General features: G+C 39.8%; 1 protein-coding gene across 4 annotated transcripts in view; it reads left to right on the top strand.

Moving 5' to 3' along the window:
* MLH1 (mutL homolog 1) overlaps positions 1 to 26698 on the top strand; it is a 47555-nt gene that overhangs the window by 20531 nt on the left and 326 nt on the right. For all 4 annotated transcript variants that reach the window (XM_074988167.1, XM_074988168.1, XM_074988170.1 and 1 more), the window contains 11 exons: positions 5626 to 5714; positions 9013 to 9125; positions 10970 to 11063; positions 13696 to 13849; positions 15078 to 15445; positions 17006 to 17154; positions 19206 to 19314; positions 21059 to 21122; positions 22012 to 22176; positions 22422 to 22514; positions 23384 to 23497. In XM_074988167.1, coding sequence (XP_074844268.1) covers positions 5626 to 5714; positions 9013 to 9125; positions 10970 to 11063; positions 13696 to 13849; positions 15078 to 15445; positions 17006 to 17154; positions 19206 to 19314; positions 21059 to 21122; positions 22012 to 22176; positions 22422 to 22514; positions 23384 to 23497 — 1512 coding nt within the window. The remainder of the gene's footprint in view (positions 1 to 5625; positions 5715 to 9012; positions 9126 to 10969; positions 11064 to 13695; positions 13850 to 15077; positions 15446 to 17005; positions 17155 to 19205; positions 19315 to 21058; positions 21123 to 22011; positions 22177 to 22421; positions 22515 to 23383; positions 23498 to 26698) is intronic.

The raw sequence follows: 26698 nt of genomic DNA, 5'->3' as shown, positions 1-26698 counted from the left end.
GACCACCTTAGGCTAGTGCAGGCAGCAGTGTTATTAAAATTGATTTTATTAGCCTCTGAAAGTATCCCACAATGCCCCAAATGTGCCTTTTTGATCATCGTTTTCACCTCCACTGCTCTCCACGTGAGCAGAAAGTAAGTGGCGGGAAAATCTGAGAAGTTTGAATTAATTTCCTTTCCTTTCTGGCCAGTGAGACTAGCCCACCTCAGCAGCAAACCTACTAGCCATGAGTTCAAAGGGTTTCAAAAGAGCCCCAGCATGGAGCTGTCAGGTGATCCAGGACCTCATCGCTGGCGGCGGGGGTGGGGTGGGTTTGAATCTGTCCTCAGGCAGCTGAAAACCAGTAAAAAGGAATGTGGACGTTTATGCCAAGAAATCAGAGGGCATGCTTCAGAAAGGGTACACCAAGAATGCTCAGCAGTGCCACATTAAAATCAATGAGCTCAGGCAGGTGTACCAAAACACCAAAGAAGCCATCTCCTGAAGTATGTCTCTTTTATGAGCAGCTGGATATTATTCTGGAGAGAGGTCCAACCACTTTTTCTCCCAGAATGCCTGGACTCTTCAGTAAATGGTGGTTAGAAGACCTCTGGCAACCACAAGGAGTATGAAGCAGGGTCTGAGGTGGTAGATGAGGTGAATGACTGCGGAGTGCAGTCTAGCATAGAAGTTGATCCTGCAAGCCAGGAACTTTTTGTAACTTTGGAGCTGGTGCTGTCATCCCAGGAGGTTTCAGAAGCAAACTGTGATGCTGGAGAGGGCACTTCACCGGGTGAGAGTGCTTTTTCTCTCTCCTGTTAATAGTATAGTGCAAGCAGGGTCGGGTGGATCTATTCCCATTTCCCTTAGAACAGCTTGTTAATATTTCTGGGGATGGAGCACTCATACTGTTTGGACATCTCAGTGAAGGTCTTAGGCAGGCACTTCTTGATTCTCCTCATGAGATTTTTGAGGAGACCTGACTTACAAGCCACCAGTAAGTAATCTGGAATTGTGGCACCCCAAAGCAGTCTTGCAAATTTTCCAGCCTTTTACCCAAACAGCACAAGCATTCTTTCTTTATCCCTTTTTCTTATTCTGAGGAGGCTGGTGTCCCCTTTGGCAATCTAAAACGCATGGGATGTTCCATGAGTCACTGCAGTGACTTTTAATGATTTTTTTTTTTTTCCTGTGACCCAGCACAGAGCAAAACTCCTGCAGCCTGATTATGGCATTTAAATAATGGTGCTGCTTAAAGAATCCCATGCGGCAAACCCCCGCCCTTCCCTGCCTCTGTCTGGGCTGGAGGGTGATAGTAACCCGTCCTGGGTCATGCATGCACCTGCAGTGACATTTAATGGTCTGGGAAGAAAGTAACACTGGAGCTTTTTAAGCAGACCAGAATTCTGAAAGATACCTGTGTCAGGCACCTTTTCTGACCATCCCACACTGATGTTGGTGAAATGACCTTTGTGGTCCAACAAAGCCTGGAACACCAGGGAGAAGTACCCCTTGTGGCTTATATTCTCGAAGACCAGGTGATCCGGTGCCAGGATGCGGATTTGCTGCGGTTAAGGAACCCCATGGCATCAAAGCCATCCACTATGGCCTGCACATTCCCCAGAGTCACTGCCTTTCACAGGAGAAGGTTATTGATTGTCTTTGCTACCTGGATGACAGCAGGCCCCACTGTAGATTTGCCTACTCCAAATTGATTTCCCTGCTGAGTGGTAGCTGTCTAGCACTGCAGACTTTCAAAGAACTATCAAAGCAGGTCTCATTCTTGTGTTGCCATGCTTCAGGGCTGGGGAAAGCAATTCACAAAATTCCATGAAAGTGACCTCACGCATTCTGAAGTTTTGCAGCCACTGCTGATCATTCCATGCCTGCAAAACGATGCAGTCCCACCAGTCTGAGCTGGTTTCACGGGACCGCAACCTGTGCTCCACGGTGTACAATGCATCCAGTGCTGCCACCAAATCCACGTTCCACTCCTGCTGTTGATGTCTAGAAATGCTCTCCGCCTCAGGGTAGTCATACTCCAGGCTCGTTACATTTAGAAGATACTGCAACACAGTATTGGAAGATGACAGAAAATGACAGAAGACCTAAGTGTCTCTGGATTCATGTTATCCTTGTAATGGTGTGTGGCAGGCAATATAAAAGTGTTGTGAAAATTCCCTTGGCCGCATTTTTTTTTTTTTTTTTTTTTTTTTTTTTCCAGTGAGGGAAATGCACTCTTAGATGATAATTTCAGACACCCAGAACCACTTGCAGTGCCCTTTTTTTCCCACAAGAGACTGGCACAGAAACCCAAAATGCAACAGGGTTGCAGGAACTGTGGGATAGGTGCCCCCAATGCACTGCTGTCACAGTTGAACTTGGGCTATTTAATGGGGACACACTAAGTTGACTTTGAGCAGGTATGGACACTCAACTTCAACTTTATAAAATCTAGTGTTAAAAAGTTGACTTTAATGAATTTGGCTTTATTCTCAAGTATAGACATACCCCAAATCTCCCAGTAAAGAGGTGTTAGCCACTTTAGGAGACAGGGTGCTGAACTAAATGGACAGTGGATCTGATCTAGTCTTGCAGTTTCTGTGTTGTCACCTTATTTGATTGCTTTCCCTGTTAGGATTTGCATGTGTTTTTGCAGTTATTACTTTAGGAATTTTCAATTTATTGTTACAAATCTCTAAAATAAGGACTCTTAAATTTTACTGCTCCTTAAATTTAAATGAGAGGTGGTTATAGTTTCATTGTTAAAAGCTAGATGTCTTTTGATCCAAATTGGAGTCAGATTTTAGTAGTGAATTTTCCTCCAAAATTACTTTTTTGAATGATGTCAGTGGTGGATACAGCAGAATCGATGTGGACTGTGGTTCATTTGGAAGTGGAGCCAAAGATAAACCATGTTGATATGATGCTGAAATTGGCTGCCGTTTATATTAGGGCTTCCCATATTAATGGTGGTACAAACATTTTTTTTAAAAATAATTTCTAGTGTAGGAAAGATCCTTGTATTTCAAATAGTGATGCAAAGGGGAAAGGCAGCCTAAGGTATTACAGGTTGAACTTCTCTAATCCGGAACACTTTTGTCCAGCAACATGTGTAATAATTCAGCAGTATTTTAGTTAGCTGGATGACCACTTATGGGTTTAGCCAAGTTTGCTGTGATCTCATGAAATTTGTTTACAGCCACAAGTCCTGAGTCTCGGTGTTTTGTGCTGTTATTTAGCTGTTATTTACCCCAAATGTCTTCTAAGAGTCCGGTAAGCAGTGGAAGTGTTGGTAATATGCTAGACAATATTGGCCTCCTGTGGTCAGGCAAATTCTGTCATATGGCATAGGTCAGGTCCAAGGATGCTGGACAAGAGAGATTCAACCTGTACTAGGAAAGAGAGTCTAATGAACACTAAAACTTTTAACGCTGAGGTCCTGCCCAATACTATATTAATAAACACTTAGTCTTCAGTTGACAAGCACTTACGGTTGCTTTTAAAATAGCTCTGTTCTTGGGTTTTTTTTTTTTAAATTGCTTTTAGCCAGCAAACTTCCCAGGATGTGCTTACAAATGTAATTTTCCTTTATCTTATTTTTCATTATTTACCTACTACACATTTTAGAGAATTTATCTGTTTGTCTGATCCTCCTAGACTGGAAGAGCTAGGACCACCAAAGTCAATGTACAGCTTCCTGTTCTCATAATTTAAAGCAACGTAAAAGTTTGATTGTGTCAGGAAAATGGGAAGTGCCTGGAATGGGATTGCATCTCATAAAACCAAACAGAAAAGAGATGGAATCATCAAATCAAATACACTCCTAAAAATTGACATAACAGTGAATGTTGAAAAAGAGTGAAACAGGATGAGCCAGAAGAATAGGATGCACCTGAAGTAGGATTGCTTCTTAATAAACCTTACAGAAAAGAGAAAATGGAGAAATTTGTCGTGCTCTGTTTTGACACCGCTAAATCAATACTTATGATTTTAAAAAGAGAAATAAATGTTATTGGAAACCAGAATGACTATTGCTCTTTTTGTTAAAACATAGTGAATGATAAAAATTCATAGGGATGAAGAAAAAAATACACTCAATGGAAACTCTCATTTTAAAAAATTTACTAAAAAAATTAAATGGACAGATTGTTAAAATCTTTTTTTAAATAAATCTGAAATAAAAATTAACTTCATAAAGCATGTATACTTTCCTTTTATTAAAAACTAACAAAAACAACTTGATAGAGTTAAGGACCAGAGTAATTTTGGGTAAATTTGCTAGTATTTAAATAATGAGAGACACCCTTGAATAAAGGCTTTAGTTATCCTGACATTTAATGTAACAACATAGTGCCAACAAGGTTAAAGAACAAACCTGACCTTGGTTTGCGTAGTTTGACTCAGCCGAGTAGCCAACTAATGACCAAAAAAAAAAAAAAGCTTTCCAGATCTGTGTTCTTAAGGAAATGTGCTCTTGCCTTTCTCTGAAAATCCTGTTTAATAGATTTAATCTTATCGAATGCCCACAATGTCATCACGTTCAGGCTATTTTGGACCAAAGACTTTATCGTTTGCAAACTACATAAAAGGTAACTAAAAAGCCCCTAAGTGATGTAAGAGCCATAAGCTAGGGTTGTTGATGGTTAACAGGTAAGCCTCACCCTAAACAGATGAGGCTTACTGGTTATGATTAATGTGTGGGGGCTGGAGCATCTGCCTACCTGCTGTGGGTAGAGGACTGTTCCAGCCCCATGGGGCCCGCCACAAGCAAATGGTGTTCCAGTGCATCTGGCACAGCCCTCGTCTATGGTGGGCTCAGCCTGAGAGTGCTGCGGAGAGGTGCTTTAGCCCACCTGGAGCAGCTAGAGTCCTCAATGGCCCCAGGCATACTGTGGGGAGGGGCGCTGCAGCTCAGCTGGAGCAACTCCAGTCTGTGGTGGCCCAGCTGGAGCAGCCCCCAACCATGATGCAGGGGAAGGGAACTTGCTCCGTCAGGCCTAGAGTGGCTCTCCCTCCTGCCCCAGCTGCACCTCCCCGGTTAATTGGTTAAACTTAACATTTAACTGGTTAACTAATTAAACAGGATATTACATCCTTACCGCAGACCCCTTTTAAAACAAAACAAAACAAATTTGCATAGCGGCTGAGGAGCAACTCAGCTTGACTTTCAATAAGGCTTGACTGTCAGAGATTTAAACTTCAAAGTGCCTATGTCACTTTAGAAAGTAGAATTTTGGTTTTGATGTCACTTGGGCGCTTTTGAAAATGTTACCTAAAGACTTTAATGCTCTTAAATATTATTTTACAAATTAATAAAACCTATTTCACACATTTCCTACACACAGAATTCTGCTATTCCCCCCCACCCTTACTGGTATTATTAATGTGACGTGCATGTGAGGCAAGGGGACATGAAGTAAGATGCATGCTGATGGCACACAATGATGTGAGAGCTGTGGGCTCCCTCTCTATCCAATTGCTGCTATCGTGCACTTGGCACACCTCACAGATTCTAGGTGCACAAGCACAGTTAACAAAACTAACCGAGATGAAGGAGGGCCATTCATGCAGCCGACTCACCAGCTTAGAATGCCCATTGCTGCACATGGGGTTAGTGACACATTTCCTTTCTCTTGTTTTCAGCAAGGTGATACAGTGGCAGATGTTAGAACCTTATCAAACGCCACAGCAGTGGATAATATTAGGTCCATTTTTGGAAATGCTGTTAGCAGGTATGTTGACTATAAAGTTTTTTAAAAATTAAATTCTGTTTTGTAGCCCTATTTAAAATAAATAATTAAAACACACAACCTCCATGAACATTAGACTATTTGTAGCAGTATGGTACAAATGAATGTAGTTCTTGAGCCATCATGCTACGCTATTAAATATATGATAAAATAACTTAGGGTGTTACTACACAGCAAAGAAAATGCTACAGATGACCAGTGGCAGTCAGCTCAGACTCATGGGGCTGTTGCTGTGCAGCTGTTTAATAGCTCTGTTGGCTGTCCGGCTCCTCCTGGAGCTCAGGGCCTAAGACCCTGTGAGGTGGGAGGGTCCTAGAATCTGGACTACAGCCTGAGCCAGGAAACATGGCAAAAAAGCAGCCTGAGCACCCTGTGCTCAAGTTGGCCAGCAGTGGGTGTTTAATTACTGTGTTTATATGTACTCTTAGTGCCCACTGAGCTTCCCAGGAACAGTTCCATAGTAAAGAGGCCTGGAGTGCATTAACCTTTCAGCAAATTTCCCTCAGGTTTAGTGAAGATGGAAAAAGAATGATGCGTGCTGCACAGCTCCCCACAGCCTGATGGAAGGGTCTTTTATGTATCCAAAACCAGGGACAGAGAGAAGAATCTAGGAATATGGCCACATGCCTGACTGATCTTCTCTCCCCCCATCACCACAGGCAGAAAGGGAGCTTTCTCTACTGAAGAGACTCCTCTAAACACTGATATGGGGATAATTTGGCCCAATTTCATCTAGCAGTTCCTATCCTGGTGAATCTATTAGGTGTCAGAACTAGTAATTTCTTCAAGTATGCTTTTCTGAAATCTTAGATATGTTTTTGTAATTTATAAATTAGAGCTGTGATTGGAGAAAATGACAAGAAAGTGGTTGTAAAAATAACCCTTACTCCATAGAGTCTCAGCAGTAGATGTAGGAAGAATTCCCCCCCACCACACACAAAATGCTTATCTGCATACATTTCATAGAACAGTTTTGCAGAATGCTTTGCCGCCAACTTTTGTTGGATTTCTGCCAACACTGATAGAAAGGTCAGTCTGATTCTGTCAGTTAAATTTAGAAGTTACAGCTAAGGAATTGAACTGATTGTGTGACTAAAAATCACGTTGACTCCTTTCCGGGGGATTATAATGATAAATTACCTAGGCTTAATAATATTTCTCTGCCCAGTGTAAGTGTCCTATCAGAGTTTTGCAGACTGATGGAGACTAATATTTTAAGACTTGTCTGCACTGTCTGGGAAAATGTTTAAGCATTCTCCACTCCTTATCCTTACCAGCATCCCATCCCTTAATTCAGATCAGGTAAAAGTGGAAACTGAAAATGTATGTGGGTCACAGGTTCAGGAAAGGCAGTAATATTCAGTTATGGTCTGAATGACAATTTTGAAGTCTCTGTTGGTCTCTCATGGCTAGCAATATGTGTCTTAAATGTTGAGAGAACTGCGATTCATGATTGCCAGTGGTAATGTAACAGCCATTCCTGGTCCTGGAAAGCCACAGGATCTTGGAAAATGCGGCATGTTAATTTATTGACGAGCTACTCTGAATAATTTTGTAGAGGCTTTTGACATTTTCTTTCTAATGTTACTGTCAGTTTGAGGATACATGGTAAATAAGAGGACATGGCCTCATTATTTTTATGACCAACAATTTTATTCACCAACAAATAACTTTAAAACTCTTGAAAAGGATTTTGTTCTGTAACTATCATGTAAATAAAACACCTGTAGTGTAGTCATAATGATGCTGGTCCCAAGATATTACTCAAGGTGAGTGAGGTAATGTCGGTTATTGGACCAACTTCTATAGGTGAGAGAGAAGCTTTTGAGCTTACCCGTAGCTCTTCTTCAGGCCTTGGAAAGACAGTTCCAGTGCCACGGGTAATACAAGGTGGAACAGATTTATTAGCATAAGGCTTTAATTTATATTTTATATTTTTAACACTTCCACCATCATGGGGGGAAGACTGCAGGAGTGGGGAGTGTTGAGAGGGAGTGGGTTATAGATTTTTGTAATAAGCTATAAATCCATTTTCTAGACTCCATATTATTTAGTGTCTAGCAAAGTTATGAATTTAAGCTCTCATGCTCATCTTTTGAATGTGTAGTGCAGGCTTTCAGTGAGAATAAGAGCTGCAAGGTCATCTGTAGAGTGGTCATATTATGAAGACTTCACCCACAGGTGATGTAATTTTGTCTTATCAGTTTCCTGTGAGAATTCATTTGAGTGTGTGTTGCTTGTCTGGTTTCACTCACACAATTGCTGCTGATAGATTTCTGCGTGGATACAAAATTTTTATCCACAGATGTAAATTGGTATCCACATTGCTCCAGAGCTCTACTGAGAATAGCAAACTGGTGCACCATTGCCTTCCTGCCTTGGCAGCGTTGCTGTTAGCTCCCAGTTCTGGCCATTGGGGCAGGCATCAGACTCATCATCATCTGTCCCTGGTTGCACTAGTGCAGTGGATGTGGTTGGGGTCATACAGTGGTTGGGAGCAGCAGCATGTCAGGTTTTGCTCTCACCAGTGCAGTTCCTTGTAGAGCTCTGCATATACCGGTTTATATCCATGCATATTTGCATTTAGAGCATTGAGTGAGATACCGCCTGTTTAATATGCATGTTCAGGATCCATGGATCTTCGAAACCTGCATCATTGTTGAAGTGGATCAGGTGTTCAGGAAATTGATGCTAGTGTGAGAGTTCTCTAGAGATCGTTTAATAGATAGGTGGTGGTGGTCGAAGTTGAGACAGAAATCTACAAGCAAGTTTAGGTAGACTGTCCAGAAGAGGAGAATATTATCAGACAAATATTGGACAAAAGTGCACCACAAATCCAGAAATTCTTCTTTAAGGTGGCTGATGAAAAGGTTACCATTTTGGATGGCCATCATAGTACCTGTGACAGTTCCAGTGGTTTGGACAAAGTGTGTTTTTGCTGAATGTAAAATTGTTATGGATGAAGATGAAATGGAGGATGAGTTTGGTGATTTACTTGGGCTATAATTTCCTAAGCAATCTGCTCCACCTTATATTTAGCTTTGACGCTCTTGAGTACTTTTCCCAGACTTGAACAAGAGCACTGTATAAACTTGGAAGTTCTCTCTTATCAAGAGAAATTGGTTCAATAGAAGGTATTATCTCACCCACCTTGTCTCCGTATATTGCCAAATTTGTAATAGTGCATTCCCACTTGTAATTAGGGTAAGTATCTTAAACTCATTTCAATAAAATCTTTGCACATCCATGTATTTTCTTTCAAAATAAAAACTGTCTGTAGAGAATTGATAGAAGTGGGCTGTGAAGATGGAAAGCTGGGCTTTAAAATGAAAGGCTACATAAGCAATGCAAACTACTCAGTGAAAAAATGCATATTTCTGCTCTTCATAAATCGTAAGTACAATCATAAGTTTTAATAAAGATGTTCTTTTTTGTATATATTTTACAGTGCGAATCCATTTATTTTTATAGAACAGCAGCATCAAGGCTCTGAAAATGCATCTGTTTGCAATCAAATTAAGGGCTGAATTCAGCCAATATTGGTACCTTGTAGTAAGCAGGAAAGCAGCAAATAAATCAAATGTTTACTTGTCTGCCATGTTTTGTGGTCTGGAGGGTCAAAGTGGCTGGAGCCAGAGCCAGACTGTACATACCATGGCCCAAGTTTTCTGTCCTGCCTCCACCTACCATAATCTTCTCTACCCACAGAATTAGAGCCATTGGGCCAAGTCCTTCTCCCTGGAGTGGCAGCAGGGACTGTCCTCTGTTAGGGACAGTAATAGTGGTCTACAGACACACCCCGCGGCAGCTGGGAACCTTCTCCATTACTTTATTGTCTGCTGGAGTGGGTGGGCAGATGGGGCCTGCTGCACTTTTTCCTCCTCATCTGATGAAGCGGATCTTTGCCCATGAAAGCCTATGCCCCAAAATATCTGTTAGTCTATAAGGTGCTACAGGACTTCTTGTTGTTTTTTCCTCCTGTCATACATAGAATCCTTTTCTGGGGCGATGTTGGCAGGGCCGTCTTTGGCAGTAGAACTGTGGAGTTAATGCTGTGTTAAGCATTATGAGGCAGTTCTGAGTTACTGTTTCTTATCACATGCTTGGTTGCTCCAACCACGTTCTGAGGTTTTTCTTCCAGCCATAACTTTACTTTTTAAAAGAAGTTTCTGATACAATTGTGTGATTCCTGGAACTGGTACTTAAACACAGGCTTACAGTGCCTAGATCTTAATCCAGACCTAGCCAGAGAAGGGGGATAGGTTTTATTGCTGCTTCTTACTACAGACTTCATGACATGGGCTAAATGCCAATCTATCTATGTTTTAGTTCGCCCATTTGTAAAAAGAATTTAATTGTAATGTAGCCAGAGTGTTGAAGCTCAATAATTATAAAATCTTTAAGTTCCTTTGAAAATGCCTTAAGCTGTCTTACTTAATGACTAGAACAAGCAACAACCTTATTATTTTCTTGTACCTGAATATGCACAGAATGCTGCTCAGGCTATCTGGCAGCTGCTTTATCTGAGTACACTTGCGTGTGTTGCAGGTTATAGGCACAACTCAAAAGATAGTTTCACAAAGATGAGCTCTGGCAGCTTTCTCCAAAAACACGTTGCAAAAAAGGTCAGAATGCTTGTAACTCTTGCGTTTGATCCTCGCATGAAGTCAGGTGTCTGATTATGAAGAGGATCACTTTTAGAAGAAAATTTTTGGGAACTTGTATCTTTTGGTGGTCTGCTGCATGAAGGTTACTCAAGTGAAGAGCATGTCCTGTGTTTGCCTTTAATTTATGCAATCCCATTGAGGCTCTCCCAGTGAACAAATGAATATGCTACTGCATGAGAATTGGAAAGTGAAACTTATATCTTGACGACACTGAATGGTGAGAAGGAAGTCCGATTATTAAAACTGAAATCTTTGAAATGTCGTCATTGTTTGTAACATAGGTTGAAATATTATATGGGGTGACAAATGAATGGAACACGATCAGATCCTAAAAACTGAGGAAGAGCAAGGATTTAATGATAAATGGAAAGTGAGCAAAATGCTTTTATAGAGCAATTTTTAGCTACTGTAGACTTCTGTCAGTGCTTAGACCCTATGGGAATAGATTCTCCAAGGGGGAAAAAAAAAGTCATGCTCTTCAACAGCAGGAAGTTTGGGGTATAATGGAGTACTTGTGCAGCATATAGTGTGTTTAAATGTGCTAGTTGGATGTGCTGTTCTTTATTCCAGATCGACTAGTGGAGTCAACTGCTTTGCGGAAAGCCATAGAAACCGTATATGCTGCTTATTTGCCAAAAAGTACACATCCATTCCTGTACTTAAGGTAAAGTAATAAAAAGCTGTAAGCCTTGTCTTCACTGCTGTGCTGTCTTGGCACAGTTGCACTGATGTAACATATCTGGTGAATGTGTATCGTATGCTGTGTCAACAGGACAGTGCCTCCCACTGAGATAACACTGGGTAGATGGTACTTTAAGTCAATGTAACTTGTGTCAACAAAGGGGGTGGTTTTTTCACATCCCTGAGTAACATAAATTCTAGTAACTCCTCACTTAATAATTCCTGCTTAATGTTGTCTTGTTGTTTATCTGTTTGAGCACATGCACATTTAAAGATGTGCAGTGCTCCCTGTAACATCGCTGGGCCTCCTGCTTTGTCCACTATTTGAAGGATTTTCTAGAAAAGCAGCCTGTCCTTTGTGGGGGTTTAGAACCAGGGTGGGCTGGCAGCTCCCATTTGTTCCCTGTGAGTTACGCAGCTGAACTGCTGCACTTCAGGTGCCCATACATCCACTGCTGTGCTGCTGCTGCCCTCTGCCTTGGAGCTGTTCCTGGGAGCTACCTGCTTGTTGTGCAGTGAGTGAGGGGAAACAGGGGAAGCAAGGTAGAATGATGCTGATGTCAGGACATCCCCCCACTCTTTAGCCCGTCTCCACAAAGCAGGATATAAAAGCTATGGACTCTTGAGTCTGAACTTCTTGATGTACATTACTGTACTTAAAAGGGCAATGTACTTGAAGTATGTTTGATTGTGTTTAAAGCGGCAATGTGTATCTCTCACTCTCAAACACACACAAACTCAACACACTGCACTTCTCTCACGTACATATTTTTGGCACCGTGCAGCTGTGCGTGCGCTGTCTGGAGGAGAGAGCACTCCAGCAGGATAGTGTGGGTTCATGTTCCGTTTCTGCAGGGCAGCATTTGCAGCCATTGCCAGGCATCTGTTGTGTTTCCTCCCTTGAGGGCCCAGCTGAGTGCTACTTCATCATTTAGTAGAAAGATGTTACCTGAGAAATATTCCAAACTGATTCCACCACTTCAACCAAGCTTCACAATCCTAATTGCTGTTTACAGTATTATCTTACTTAAATTATTTAAAACTTACACAGTATGGCTATGTCTACCTGAGAGAGTTTTTCTGGCAAAAAAGGGGCTTTTGTTGGAAAAACATGTAGAGTATCTATGTGCAAAATATACTTTGTCAGCAGTTTGTTGATGAAACCCAGCACATCCTCCAGCATTATACCTCTCCTCGGTCAGGTATAACACCTCTCTCAGTGTTCTGTCAACAAAACAGCTGTGTAAATGCTCAGAGGCCCTTTTGTTGACAGAAGGGGCTTGCGGTTCACTGGGCAGCCCTGTTTACAGAGCTTTCAGTCAGCTGTTCTGTCGAGAGAGGGCCGGGCAGTCAGGCTGCTCTCTGTCAACAGAGCGGATTGCTCTGTCTGTTCACTTTTATGTGTAGATGCAATCTGTTGACAGAAGTTTTTCCAGTAAATCCCTTCTAACAGTCACTTCTGTTGACAGATGCTTCTTGTGTAGGCATAGTCTATATGGATATATTGTCTTTTGTCCTCTGAAAATATTTGCCTGGAACCCACCCTCCCATATTTACAGTAATTCTTGTGGGGAAATTGACTTCAATTAACATAGGTTTGCTTAAAGTAGCATTCTTCAGGAACATAACTATAACATGAAGTGGGGAATTTCTGTACCTTAAGTGGTAGTCTAGATAATCCCTTAACTTCTAAAGCGTGTTTTGCATGGCTAGCCAGAGTCAGAGTTACCAACAGCTCAAGGGGATTAAGACAGCTAAATCAATTTCTTCCCAAGAGGTTGGTAACTGCAGGTGTGTGTTTCATTGTTTGTAGACTAGCAATGCCAAAATGCCAAAGCAAAAGTTTGATTTTCAGAAGTGTTGAGCACTACAACTCCAACTGAAATATACTGGATTTGTGGGTTTTCAGCACTGAAAATTAGGCTCCTTTTTCCACCCCAAGAGTAATAGTGAACACTCATGCATTCTTTCTAAAACTCCATCTCTCTCTCTCTCTTTGTGCTAAGAGGTAGCAGAAAGCAAGAAGTTTCTTGCAGTAAGGTAAGCGCTTCAGGAAGGCAGGCCTGGAAGAGACCCTGGAGAACAAAAGACTGGTTGGAGAGTGGTGAAATTTTCTGTTGAAAAATAGTTTTCTACTTCAGCCGTGACAAATGCAACCCTGGAGGGGATGGTTAAGGACTATGATCCAGTTGGATAACTGAGTTACCTGACAGAAACCACTGAAGTGCGGGAGTGACTTTTAGCAATGGTGGTAGTCCAGTGATGGACTTCTGTATGTCATCCCTTGTCACAAAAGGGTGCATGGTGGTGAATAGACTGTTAGGTGTGCCCACTGAAGAAGTGATAGTTGGCTTCAAAACAGCTTTTAGAAATATATAACAAAAATAGTTCCATTAGTGGGCTAATCCAAAGCCCTTTGAAGTAAATGGAAATAATAGGTTTTGAATCAGACCTCTTAGTGTTTAATAGAGTATCAAAACCAAATACCACTCCACTGAAACACAGTTGGCAAACTTATGGACTTAATTCTGACACATCTTGTGCTGAGAGTATTCACACATTCTCCTCCATCAGAGGGATATTTTGGGTTAGTTTTCCTTTAAAATGTTTTGCAGCCTGGAAATAGCCCCTCAGAATGTAGATGTGAATGTGCATCCTACAAAGCATGAAGTCCATTTTCTTCATGAAGACAGTATCCTAGAGTGTATTCAACAACACATTGAGAGCAAATTACTGGGGTCTAACTCTTCGAGGATGTACTTTACCCAGGTGAGATTATAACTATTAAGAGACTAGCCTTATGCCGTGTTGATAAAATATCTGCTGCCACTGTCTAATTTCAAAATTAGAATCTAGTCTGGGTCAGATATTTCTATTGTACTGTGGATCTTCTTTTGAGAGCCGTACTGTCAATTTGTGCAGGGTTTTTGCCTATATATATATATAAAAAGTGATATTGTCAACTTCTAATCTAATGGGTTTTGGGGGGAGGAAGTTGAAAGTAATTTTTTAGGTACATTGACTTAAAGGCAAAGTTTTGTTGTCAAAACTAATATCAACATACAAAAACTAACAAAACAAAGTTGCCAAAGTGTGTTTGCACTTGCTTCCTTTCTCAACTAATTGTGTCCACATTTGGAGCTCCCTCTTCAGCTGCATGAGCAGTGTATTCTGAATACGTGTCCCTTAGTGTCTGGCAACACCATCTGGGTCTAAATTCAAGATACTGACTAGACTGGCAGCCTGGTCATTGTGGGACACTTTCTGGAGGACAGTAAAAAAGTGCCTCCTGGTGTCTTCACTGCATGTTTGTCGATAAAGGGTGGCAGGGAAAAGAAAAATCTCTCAAAGGGATGGATGTTTTTTGTCCCTAATGTTGGGAGTTTATGACAAAAATCACATTTCATTGTACAATCTCACTGTTTTGTCACCAAAAGGCAGTTTTTGGTGACACAACTTGGTAGTGTAAACAAGGTTTAAGTCCGTACTCTTAATTTTTTTTCTCTGTGTGAAAGACCTACATAAATGAGGAAGATGATTATACATAAAGTGCTGTCAAATACACAAGGTAAATAGACTGGAAAAAAATAAGGAAATACATTTTTCTCTATCTTTGTTAGTCATCTTAGGTTTACAAATAACAAGACGTCTTCAGACAGAAGCTTGGCTTTTAAATGGCTTCTTATTAGTGTTTACCTTTTTGCAATAGAGTAAATTAATAGATTTACTATTACACATTTGTTCCATTTAATGTTTAAAGATAACTAAATAAGTAGCATTATGTATTTAACACCACCAATTTTTAATTTTTATTGTAATTTTGTTAGTTTCAAAATACTGTAGTTTAGATAAATACAAAATAATTATGCAACTGTGTTGCTTAAATCTGCATAGTGTAGGCAAAGCCTTAGAGAAAATCACAGGCCAGTAAAGTCTCCTGATGGTGCTGAATTTCTCTCCTGTCCTCTCCTCTCCCTTTCCCATTTTTGCAATGAAGACTTTGATTCCAGGAGTTGAGTGCTCTGCCACAGAGGTTGTTAAATCAGTAGCAAGCTCATCTTCTTCCACAGCTAAAGGAATGAGTGATAAAGTCTATGCCCACCAGATGGTCCGCACTGATTCCCGAGACCAGAAGCTGGATGCTTTCCTTCAGCCGGTGAACAAACCTTTGAGTACTGGGCATTCAGCAGTGACCCTCAACAGTGATACAGGAAATTCTGAAAGCAGAGCCAGGCAGCAGGATACTGAAATGGAAGATCTCAATGACTTTGATACAGTGCTGGCTGTACAGGTGGATTCAATGATGACGCCAGAGCAGCAGCAGAAGGAAAGTGGAAGGCTGTCTCCTGAAACGGTCCCTACAAGGTAAAGATGACCTATGCTGGATAGTTGTATAGTTGTCTTTTCATCAGAGTGGATAAAAAATTTGCTTTTAAATGTTTAATTTAAATCATATTTTAAAAATGTAAGAATTAAACCTCTTGAAATTAGTTCTTTAAATTTAAAGTGTATGTTAAGGCCTAAAGGTATAATGTGTTAAAATTTTTTAAAAGTGAACTAAAAACAAATTTGCAGTACCTGATTTCTGCCAAGTTTTTGAAGAAAGGCAACTTAACTGGTGTTAGTGGCTAAGCATCTGGAATCAGTTTGCTGAAATGTTAAATCAACTTCTGATAACAGTAAGTAATTTTCTTCTGTAGGTGTAAACAAAATTTTCTCAGTTTCAGTTTGTTGAACTAATTCAGATCAATTCTTAGTTCTTTCAAACCAAGTGATTTGTATTGAGGTAGATCCTGGATTGCACTTAAATTCAAAAAGCGATCTTATGCTGAAAAAAGTTGGAGACCACATATGGTACATCCCCTGGTGCAAAAGGAAGCCTCGCATTTAATTAGATACCAGTCAACATGTTCTAATAGTTACCAACTAGTGAGAATCAGCTTTTTTTGTGAAAGTAACTAAAATGTATACATTCAAGACAATGGCAAAACAATGGTTATTCAAATCAAGGTTTTCTGGTTGTTGATTTGAATGATGGTTAAATCACTTGATTTAAATCAGCTTGCCCTGCTGTTTATGCTGGTGCGCAATTAGGTTTGGATGCTTTTTTTAAGACATACAAAAATGGATCAAGAAAAGTGAAAACCAAACGTGAACAAATATAGCTTTCACAGAGGAATTAAACTGTTTATAAACCGTAACCCAGAAGCTTGTGCTGCTGCTGGAGAATCAGAGAGTTGAAATGACCATTATCCAAGTTGAGAGACAGATATAAAGAAATGTACTGCAAAAATGATGAAAAGTAAATAGCGTATGTTTTATTTAAGGCAATTGTGTATGTTAATCACAATTCCTTATGTTCACACCATGGAGGACTAAATTCCACCCTATAATTAATGTGCCAGGGATGTTACACAGTGTTCCTTTTCCAGCCTTGCAGACGTTCAGGAAAAAATAATCTGACCTGGGACTACTTAACTACACGTGAAGCTCTTAAAAGAAGATCCATGGAGCAGCTGTTCAGGGAGACCCTGATAGTGCTGGTCCAATGGAGGTGCTCTGACAATTTGTCCAGAGGTAGCAGGGAGAGGAGTTATTTTTCATGATATTGAAGAAAATCAAACATATTAAAGGAACATGCTGGATCTTTTGTGAAATCTCCTTTAGGGCATGGTCTAACTCCTTTTGAAGTGTGAGTACTGAGTTGGACCTTAAACAGTTGCTTTGCCAAAGTGATTAGTAATAAGAATCCTTAAATAGCCTTGACAGTTGCCCTGTTTTGTAAAAGAAACAAAACAGTTTTTCCTCCTTTTGGAGTTAGCTGGGTTTCCTGATTGTGGTTTAATGTAGAATTACCACACTTCACTGTTGAAATATCGTTCTAACGAGCATAGAAAATATTTCCTCTTTGTCTCTGTATCACAGAAAGAGACAGCATACAGGCTCTGATGTGGAAATGGAGGAAGATGATACTAGAAAGGGAATGACTGCTGCCTGCACTCCTAAGAGAAGAATTATTAATCTAACCAGTATGTTGACTCTGCAAGAGGAAATTAGTACTCAAGCACACGCAAGTATGCAAGCCTCTTGTTCCTCAAGATGATTATTTTACTGACAGTTAAACACATGCTTTCTTGGACTACTTAAGATAATTTTATAAAAGTGGTACAACAGACCTGCTCCTGTGGAAAAGAAAGTTTGCCGAGTCTTTTGCTGTGTATCTTCTACATTTGTCTTAGCTTGCAGTTTGACCTGCTAAACCACAACAGTTGAGTTAATCCAAATGTCTGAACAAAATTCGTATTACGTTTTTTTAAAACATAAGACCCAGCTTCTGCACACACTTAGATAGCCATGAAGTAAGCACCTTTCCTAAAGGTTGGCTTAGTTTTTAATAATTTTGCATATTAAACCACATTACTTGACAAAATACACTGTTTAATATAAGGCTTTATTCCATTCCAAATGCAGGTGTTAACTCACCCCCGAGAAGAAATAACTTGCAAAATTGCAGTCTACATACCAAGGCTTGTCCTTTTTTTGCTGTGGATACAGAGACAAAGTGAGGTTCCTTAAACAGAACTTCTCCCTGCCCCCACCCCCTCAATTTCCATGCTGAGCTGTTCAAGGAAAAACCATGTTCAGACATTTTTTTTATTGTCCAGTTGCAAGTCTCTGAAAATATATTTGATAGGACAGATTAATTAAATTGCTGTCATTTGTGCACACCATTTTTATTTGAATGAGGAAAGAGGAACTACTTCACCTGTCACATTGTCGCCTGTGAAGTCCTTATAAAAGTTAAATATGCTTCCCAGCCTGTCAATTGGTAGGCATTTTTTCCTGTCACGTGGTGGTTCACTTTGCATCCTCTGCACCCTTCTTCATTAGTGAGAGTTAACTGGAGTAGGGATGGCATCCATTCAGAAAGTCCAGATGTATAAAGTTGGCTTAGGTATTGGAATTCCTATGGCATGACAGTTTTTATCTAGTTAGTTAGAATTGGTTGGAAATGAGGATTCAGGGGAATTCCACAGCTCAGAAGGCCAGCATCTACAGATACCTACACTGGCTGCGAAAGCTAAGAAATCGTGACTCCTAGCAATCAAAGGGTTTAATGAGGAGTTTCAGGAGAACACCAGTGCTGGCTACTAGTACTGAATGCAGAATGCCATATCCTGGTGGATCTGGTCCATCCACTCAGTACCTAACTATTAAGGAATTGCAGTTGAGGCTGTTTAAAATCTCTCCAGAATGGTAACAGTCAGAGCAACTGTCCATTTTGTATTACCTTCGTTATTGTCTCTGAAATACATGCATCCTACAAAGGCTTTTCCAACTGAAGTGCATCTCTGAGACTTTTCTGTCTCAGAGAAAATGCAAATAGAAGTCAGGTAGCACATGGCAATGACTGCTTTATCAGAGCAATGCCAAACCCTTGGAAAGAAGATAGAGGAATGTAACAATATGCTTTTTAAAATAGAGTGGATGGACCAGAGCTTCATTTGAAGAGTCTCTTACTTTTTATTATAAGCTCTTCTGAACAACAAGGACAGAAATTGCTTCTGGAAAAGCATATACCACGCTAAGAAACCTGATCTGTATATGCATATACTTTGTATCAATTGCAGGGGGTGGGAGAATAATAGCCTTAGTAAAAAGAGCAGCAAGGTTAATTCTTAAATCTGATTTTATTCTGGAGGGTTTTTTGCATTACCAACTTTCTTTTAGGCATGTTGGAGATGTATTCAATCTTTATCCAATCAGGAATGTGTCCAGTAAAACATGATAAAATTCTAGTAAAACACCCAGATTTTTTTTACATTTTTTTTTTTTTTTTTTTTTTTTTATTCAGGGTTTGAATTTACTATAATCTTTCTAGTTCATACACTGTCTATTTTGGTATTAATCTATTGGGGTGTTCAAAATTTCCTTGCTAGTTTTTAATGCTTGGTCAGTTTGGACTAACATAATAGTGATTTAAGAAGTATTCTAGTTATGAAAGTCTCAAAACAATCAAGATACTGATACTTTGCAGACTATAACAAATCTGGGCTTAGGTGTGGAGGAGGAAGGGGGAAGAGAGATTTTATTTGACCTCATGATGTTAGATGTATTATTCCAGGTCTTCAGGAGATGTTACGTGATCACTCATTTGTTGGTTGCGTTAGCCCCCAGTGGGCCCTGGCACAATACCAGACAAAGCTGTATCTTCTCAATACCACACAACTCAGGTAAACACACAGATTTCATGCGGTTAGATGTCTTGTCAGTAGTTGAAATTGCTTGTGTACACAGCTCAGTAGATGTAAGAAAGAAAGAATGAAACAGTAGAAATGAGGTACAAAGGCAACGTGACAGCTAAATTTCAAAAGCAGCAGAATTGATTTGATGAGCTCTCAAGTCTGAAAGATCTCAAACTTCTAATCTAAAAATTTTCTATTCATCCTGAAAAAATGTGTAGACCGCTATTTCACAATGAAAATGCACTTTGATTCTATGCCATTCCTATCCCTACCATCCATTTGAAGATTACTGAAATGAGAACCTAACTCTTTTTTTAAAATTGGTTCTGTGCTTGCTTACAGCATCTGGAGAACATAGGGAACATGCAAATTATATGAGTAAACCTACAAAAACTGGCAAATTTAGTACCACAGGCCTTGAGGTGTCAACATTTCTTCTTACTGCCTTTTAGCAGCACAAAAATCAGTCCTTTTCTGCCACGTGAACCCTGCACTCAGAGATTATGGGTTTGTCTGCACTGACAGCTTGTATGTAATAGAAAAGCACAAAAAGAAAGCACTGATTTGTTTTCACATTGTTTTCTGTTGGCATCAGAGCATGTTTATATATGCAGCACTTGCATCGCTGATGAGAGGAGTGCACTGTGGTAACTATCCTACTATTGCACTGCTCTGTAACACAAAGCAAATCATTATTGTGATGTGGGTGGATATGTGTAACGCCTGCCAGAAGAACCAGTCCTGAGGCAAGGGAAGACCGTGACCTCAGCCCCTACTTCCTCCCCTGACTCCGCCCTGTATGTTCTGTCTGCTTGCCTCTGTTCATGTTGCGGAAGGCAGCAGGAGCATTCCATGTTCATGATTTGTTTTATGTCCTGCAGCATTAACAGCAGGGGCTCTCAGAATGGAGCTGAAGGGGGAGGCACATACCTACAGGCAGGACTGCTGAGTTTCAAAGTGGCCACTCTTGCTCTACGTTTTGGGACCTCTCTGGAGGGGAATTAGATCAGTAAAAGCAATCAGGAATGTTTTTGTGCACATGGACACGAAAAGACTTGTTGGGGTGGTTTTATCTTTTGCACCGAAACTCGGCAATTTCAGCAAAAATGTGGATTTCCAGTGAAGATAGTAGCATGTTCTTTGTACAACCCCTCCCCCTCCCTTTTTTTTTCTTTCTAAGACTGGCAAGGGTAGACATTTAGCATAAGTACATGGGTGGTGGGTGAAGCTTGGTGGAGGCAAACCCCAGCCCACCCCTTCTGCCCAGGTCCCTTGTAGAAGCCAAGCCCCCCATTTTAGAGGAAGGCCATTCCCACCCCCCTCAGTGGGAGGTGTGCAGACACAGGCGGCTTTGGCAAGCTCATGGCTGAATGGGGGAAGGCTCACGTGCCACTCTTGGCTCCCATGCTGGGTGTTGCTGACCCCAGTCTACATATACTAGAGAATGGGCTGCTGACGTCTGTCTCTAAGTCCTGGGCAGCCAGTGGCTCAGTTAATAAGGAGAGCTGCGTGATGCAGACTTGATTAAATGGGGTTCTAGTGACAGGCCAAATCATAGTTTTATTAAAGGACAATCCATTCTTATTGCTATTTTCATAGGAAGCTTATTTCTGTCTCCTAAGTACTGCTTTTTTTCCAGCATCTGCCTGCATAAACTAGAGAATATGCATAGGAAAAAATTAGGCAAATGGTCATTTAAATAATAAATTTTAATTATTTTCTTCCTATTCAGCCAAGAACTCTTCTATCAGATTCTTATTTATGACTTTGCAAACTTTGGTGTTCTGAGGTTATCAGTAAGTATAACTTCATTTCAAATCTTCACATATAGGTTTTGGAGAGAATGTGATATAAAAGCTGGTTTAAATCACTTGCCCACCATCACATAAGGAATCTTAGGCAGAGACAGATCTGGAATTCTCCCGGGCAGCATTCAAATGTGCCCCACCTCCTTCCTCTTCCTGCAACAATCTACCTTCTTCACTGCATGCTTTTCAACTTCTGTAAAAACTGAGGCTGGGAAACTACAAATGTGTTTCCTTCACTGCTAGAGCAGGTTCATTCTTACAGTCATGTGGCATGTGTACGAGGGGATTGAAATAAGGGTAAACAAGCAACCTTAGTTTAGTGTTTCCTAACTGTGTTGATTTTGAAACTTTTTAATTTAGCTTTTTGGTAATTCATGTTCTGTATGAAGTATGTTTGTTTATAATGCAGACCAGGTGGAACTTCAGTTAGGAAGATGGATCCGTTAGATGACAGCCAGTACTATAGGTTTTTAGAAATGCATACTGTTAAATTTCCTTTGCAATTACATGAAGAAGCAGATTCTGTCAATGATCACACAGCTGCTGCAAGATGGGATAGTGGTTGCTTTATTATTATTGTCAGATTCTGTTCCTTAAACAGTTACACTTCTAATGCACCAGATGTGTTAAAACATGGCTCCTATTTTGTTCTGTCTTCATCAGAAATGTATTGGGAAATGCTAAAAATTAGTGCTTAAATATGCCACTGTATTTTACAGTGCCATGGGCTTCAGAGAAGAGATTGTTGTAAAGATTCATCTGTTTTCTCAGGCATTAGTAAAATTAGCTAACTGCTGAATGAGGAACATCTGGACTTTGAAGGTTGAAGTGTACCGGAGGTACTGATGATCGTATTGTACCTCATGGTTACTTACAGGAGCCAGCTCCATTGTATGATCTAGCTATGCTAGCCTTGGAGAACACTGAAAGTGGTTGGACAGAAGAAGATGGTCCAAAGGAAGGACTTGCTGAATACATTGTTGAGTTTCTGAAAAAGAAGACTGAAATGCTGAAAGACTATTTCTCTCTTGAAATTGATGAAGTGAGTACTGCTTTTGCTTCTGTGTTATAAGGTTATTTATGTATAAACCTTCAGCGTAGGTAATGCACAAGAGAAACCACAATATTTATTCACTGGAACCTCACTTTAAGACTTGCACCAACCTGATAAATATAGTCACTTACTATACTGCAAACAGCAGTGTGCTGGGTGGGTAGGTATGTCAAGTAAAAACGTCTTTAAGACCAAAAATATTTCAAGATGTAAAGAAAAACTTTTGCTTGCAGGATGGAAACCTTACTGGATTACCACTCCTGATAGACAATTACATTCCATCTTTGGAGGGGCTACCTATGTTTATCCTTCGCTTAGCCACAGAGGTATGGTGTTCTTCAGCAGTTAATAGAAAAGTTAACCAACCTGCAAATGCTACATTTTTTTCTTCATTGTCATTTATTAGGAAATGTGATTGCAATAATTCCACCACCAAGAAATTCACCAAAAGTGGTTATGGACAAATGTTTTCCTATCTAATGTCGTCATAGACACTGGTCTGACCGAAGCAATTGGTGCAAAAGCTCAACTGCCAACCTTCCTGCTTCAAATAACCATACACAGTATTTTTAAATTTGTCAAGGTTGTAATTCTATTATAATGGTAACACCATTGATATGACTTGTGCTGAGCTTTCTCTTTTAAAAGGAAAATTGCACTGATTGGTTAAGACCATCCATAGCTCAACATTCATTATCTTCTAGTATACTTAATATTTAGAAACTTCCAAAAAGTCTTTCTTTGAAAAATAGGCAGACTTTTAGTCTGTTCCTTGCTTTCCCTGTATCTCACCTGGCACCACCAAGTGGCTAAGACAGTTGCCTATTTTGACTTATAATTAAGTGGGCCTTAAGTTGATTCTGCTGACTAGTAAATAGCAGTAACGTTCTTTCAAAACTACCACTTCAGATATAGTTTTGACTTCTCCTCTGGCCTTACCAGTCCCAAATCATAGAGTTTGCTGGACTACCAGAGGTCTGTTGGCCCCTCTGCTGCTGGAACTCCAGATTCCATGGATAACCACCAGACTGGCCCTCTGGTTTGGCATTGTTTGTGCTGTGCTGATTCCCTCCCTTCCCCTGCCCTGAGTGCTCCAATGGTGAACACCCACCGATTCCCCCATGATGCTGGACCAGAGAGCTTCAACCTCTACTGAAACAAATGTCTGCATTTTATCAAGTTTCTGTTTTGACAGGTAAACTGGGATGACGAAAAGGAATGTTTCGAAAGCCTCAGTAGAGAATGTGCTATGTTTTACTCCATTAGAAACCAGTATATATTGGATGAATCTGATTTGACAAACCAGCAGGTACAGTAATCGACTGCGCTGCTCTAAGTCAGCAGGGTATATCACTCATGTTGAATTGTAAAAACTTTTGAAGATGGCTTTTATGACTTCCCCTTCTGTGGAACAACAGTGCCAGAGGTTCTGAAAGACAGCCAAGTTTATCCTTTGTAGATGGATACTTTTACAAGGCCAGAGGACTTTGTGTGTTTAGAAAAATCATTACAGAAATTCCCATGTGTTTAAAAATAAAACAGCTTAAGACTGTCTCAAACCATTGCCTGGTACATCTACCTTCAAAAAGTATAAGTTCTGGCTGAATCTCTAAGCACCATATTACTCTTGCAGAGTGTCCCAATCTGCGTCATTACAGTATCAGCTCAGCACTTTTCAAAAGTTCACCAATCACATTGATATTTGTTTCCTCTGAGTAATGCAAAAGCAATATTAATACCACCTGTAATCTGTTTCTCAAATCAGTGAACTAAGGCATCACTAGCTGTAAGGGCTTTCTGAGCCACAGGCAATACTAACTCACTTTTGGCTAAGGACGTGCATACCTCAATTTTTCCATTATTGTGCCCCCCATGTGTATGTTTTAATATACAGTTAGAAATATATGTACACAGTGCACAAAATGGTTGAGGGGTTATAGTGGATTATAAATTGAATATGAATATAATGCTGTTAAGATGCATTTCATTTTAGAGTGCATTACCAAGAGTTCTGTATAAAACAGGAAATAATTCTTGTGCTCTGCTTGGCTCTAAGGAGGCAGTAGCTGGAGTATTGTACCCAGTTTTGGTACTACACTGACAGCTGTGGACTAACTGGAACATCCAGAGAACAGCTACACAAAAGGCTTAGAAAACATGACCGATGAGGAGAGGTTAAATTGGGCTTGTTTAAACTAGAAGAGAAGGTTCACGGGAGAGTTTAAACATACTTGAGTATTTAAGGGGTGTTACAAAGGTGGTGAGTGCTCCGTGTCCTGGAAGGGTAAGGACAAATAGTTAATGGGCTCATGTTTGACATTAGGAAGACCATTCTAAGAAAAGATGAAATTACCTAAAATAGCTATTGCATCCCTTCACTGGAGGTTTTTAACAGGGTAGGCAAACACCTTTTTATTTCTACTTAATCCTGTCTCAGCAGAGTGGGGGGCGACCTGATGAGCTCCTGAGGTCCTTTCCAGCCCTACACTTCCGCCTTCTTTTTAGTAAAATCTCCACAGAAATTAATCTTTTAACTGATTAAAATAGCAGCAAGTGACTTGATGGCAGTTGTGCAGGAAAATATTTTCTACCAAAAAGCCCCTGCAAACACAGCATGGGCTGAAAGGACATGGCTCTGAAACAGACCATAACTCAAATTCTGCTGGTGCCTGCGAACGTAGTTCCTTGCAAGTGAATTGCACAAACAATTGTTTGTTCTAGGAGAAAAAAAATTAGTCCAGTTCACATTAGGGTTGTCAAGAGATTAACAGCGTGATCAATCACAAAAGTTTTGAACAAATATTATTTAAATAGGTTGGGTGACTACTGCGTTTTCAAATTAATTTCAGTTACAACACAATACAAAGTAAACTGTGCTCACTTTAAATTTAGTACAAATACTTGTAATGAGTTGATTTTTACAGTACAAGTATTGTAGTTGTATTATGTATTAATATTCTGAAAGCTGAACTTAGATACAATTATGAATAAACTGCATTCAAAACTAAAACAATATAAAACTTTAGAACCTGGAAGTCCATTCAGTCCTACTTCTTCAGCCAGTCATTCACATTTGTTTACATTTGCAGGAGAAAATGCTGCCTGCTGCTTATTTACAATATCGCCTGGAAGGGGTTTGCTGGCTCTAATAATGTTATGTATCACAAAGAAGTTTAAATGCCAGATGTGCTAATGATTCATGTCTTTTCAAGCTTCAAACACCATTCCAGAGGACATGCCCATGTGTATGATGAGTTCTGATTGATAATCCAATGCAGTGAAGACTGATGTGTATTTTTAATTGTGAGAGTCAGATGCCAGCCACAGAAGTGGTTGTGGTTTTTTTTTTTTTTTTTTTTTTGGTGGTTGGAGTCTATAGTTTCTGTATCAGTGTCGCTCTTTTAAGACTTCTGAAAGTATGCTCCACACCTTGTCTTTCTCGTATTTTGGATGGCACCTCAGATTCTTATACCTTTAAAAATTTCATATTGGTACTTTTACATTTATCAAATCTGCACTGAAAATGTTCTTAAAACCAGTAACATTAGTCATCATCCAAGACTACTTATAGCATAAAATTTATGGCACAATACAAATAAAACAGAACAGGAAACAGTTCTCCCTCAAGAAGTTCAGTCACAAATTTAATTCATGTTTTTAACCTACCATCATCTCTGTGGAAGCTTGTCTTCTGGAATGGGAACTAAAGCACAAAGAATTATATATAAGTGTTTACCATATCTGGCATTTAAAGACTTTGAATGGCACTTTTGTAGCCAGCATTGCAAAACCTGTTTTCACTTTCAGGTGACACTGTAAATAAGAAACAGGCAGTATTTGTGACAAAGGTAAAATAAACTCATTTGTCTTTGTGGCTGGCAGAACAAGAACTAAAACTGAATAGATTTGTAGGCACTAAAGTTTTACATTGTTTGGTTTTTGAGCATGGATATAACAAAACCCCAAACATTTGTAAGTTGCACTTCACAATAGAGCATGCAGTACAGTAATTGTATGAGGTGAATTGAAATAGTATGTCACTTTTTACAGTGCAAATATATGTAATAAAACATTGTATACTTTAACTGAAATCAATAGATATGAAAATGTAGGAAAACAAGTTAAACAGTGCCATTAGAACTGCAGTTACTAATTATGATTACAAATTAATGGTGAATTAGTTTCACACAATTGTGAATAAACTTTAGCTGACACACTTAACTTTGCATAGCTAACACAGCCAAGAGTGTTTTTTTTAAAAAAAAAAAAGTACTTCTAGCAATAGGCTAAAGGAATTTGTTACAGAAGGAGCCTGTGTTTTCCCCTCAGTGTTAGCACTTCATAGTGTAATAAGCTAGTTTTTATTTTTTTATACCCAAACCATGCACTGGAAATCTTCAAAAGATATTTTGATTTAACCCTCTTTTTTCCACTTTAATTTAGGCTAGAACAATTCTTAGTGACAGTGAGTGGTTGTGATTACAGGAGGCTGGCAAGGAGATGTTTTATT

This window comes from Carettochelys insculpta, chromosome 2 (genome assembly GCF_033958435.1).
Source record: "Carettochelys insculpta isolate YL-2023 chromosome 2, ASM3395843v1, whole genome shotgun sequence".
Classification (NCBI taxonomy): domain Eukaryota; kingdom Metazoa; phylum Chordata; order Testudines; family Carettochelyidae; genus Carettochelys; species Carettochelys insculpta.
Note: the sequence above shows the minus strand (reverse complement) of the source record. Positions and strands in the feature narration are given on the sequence as shown.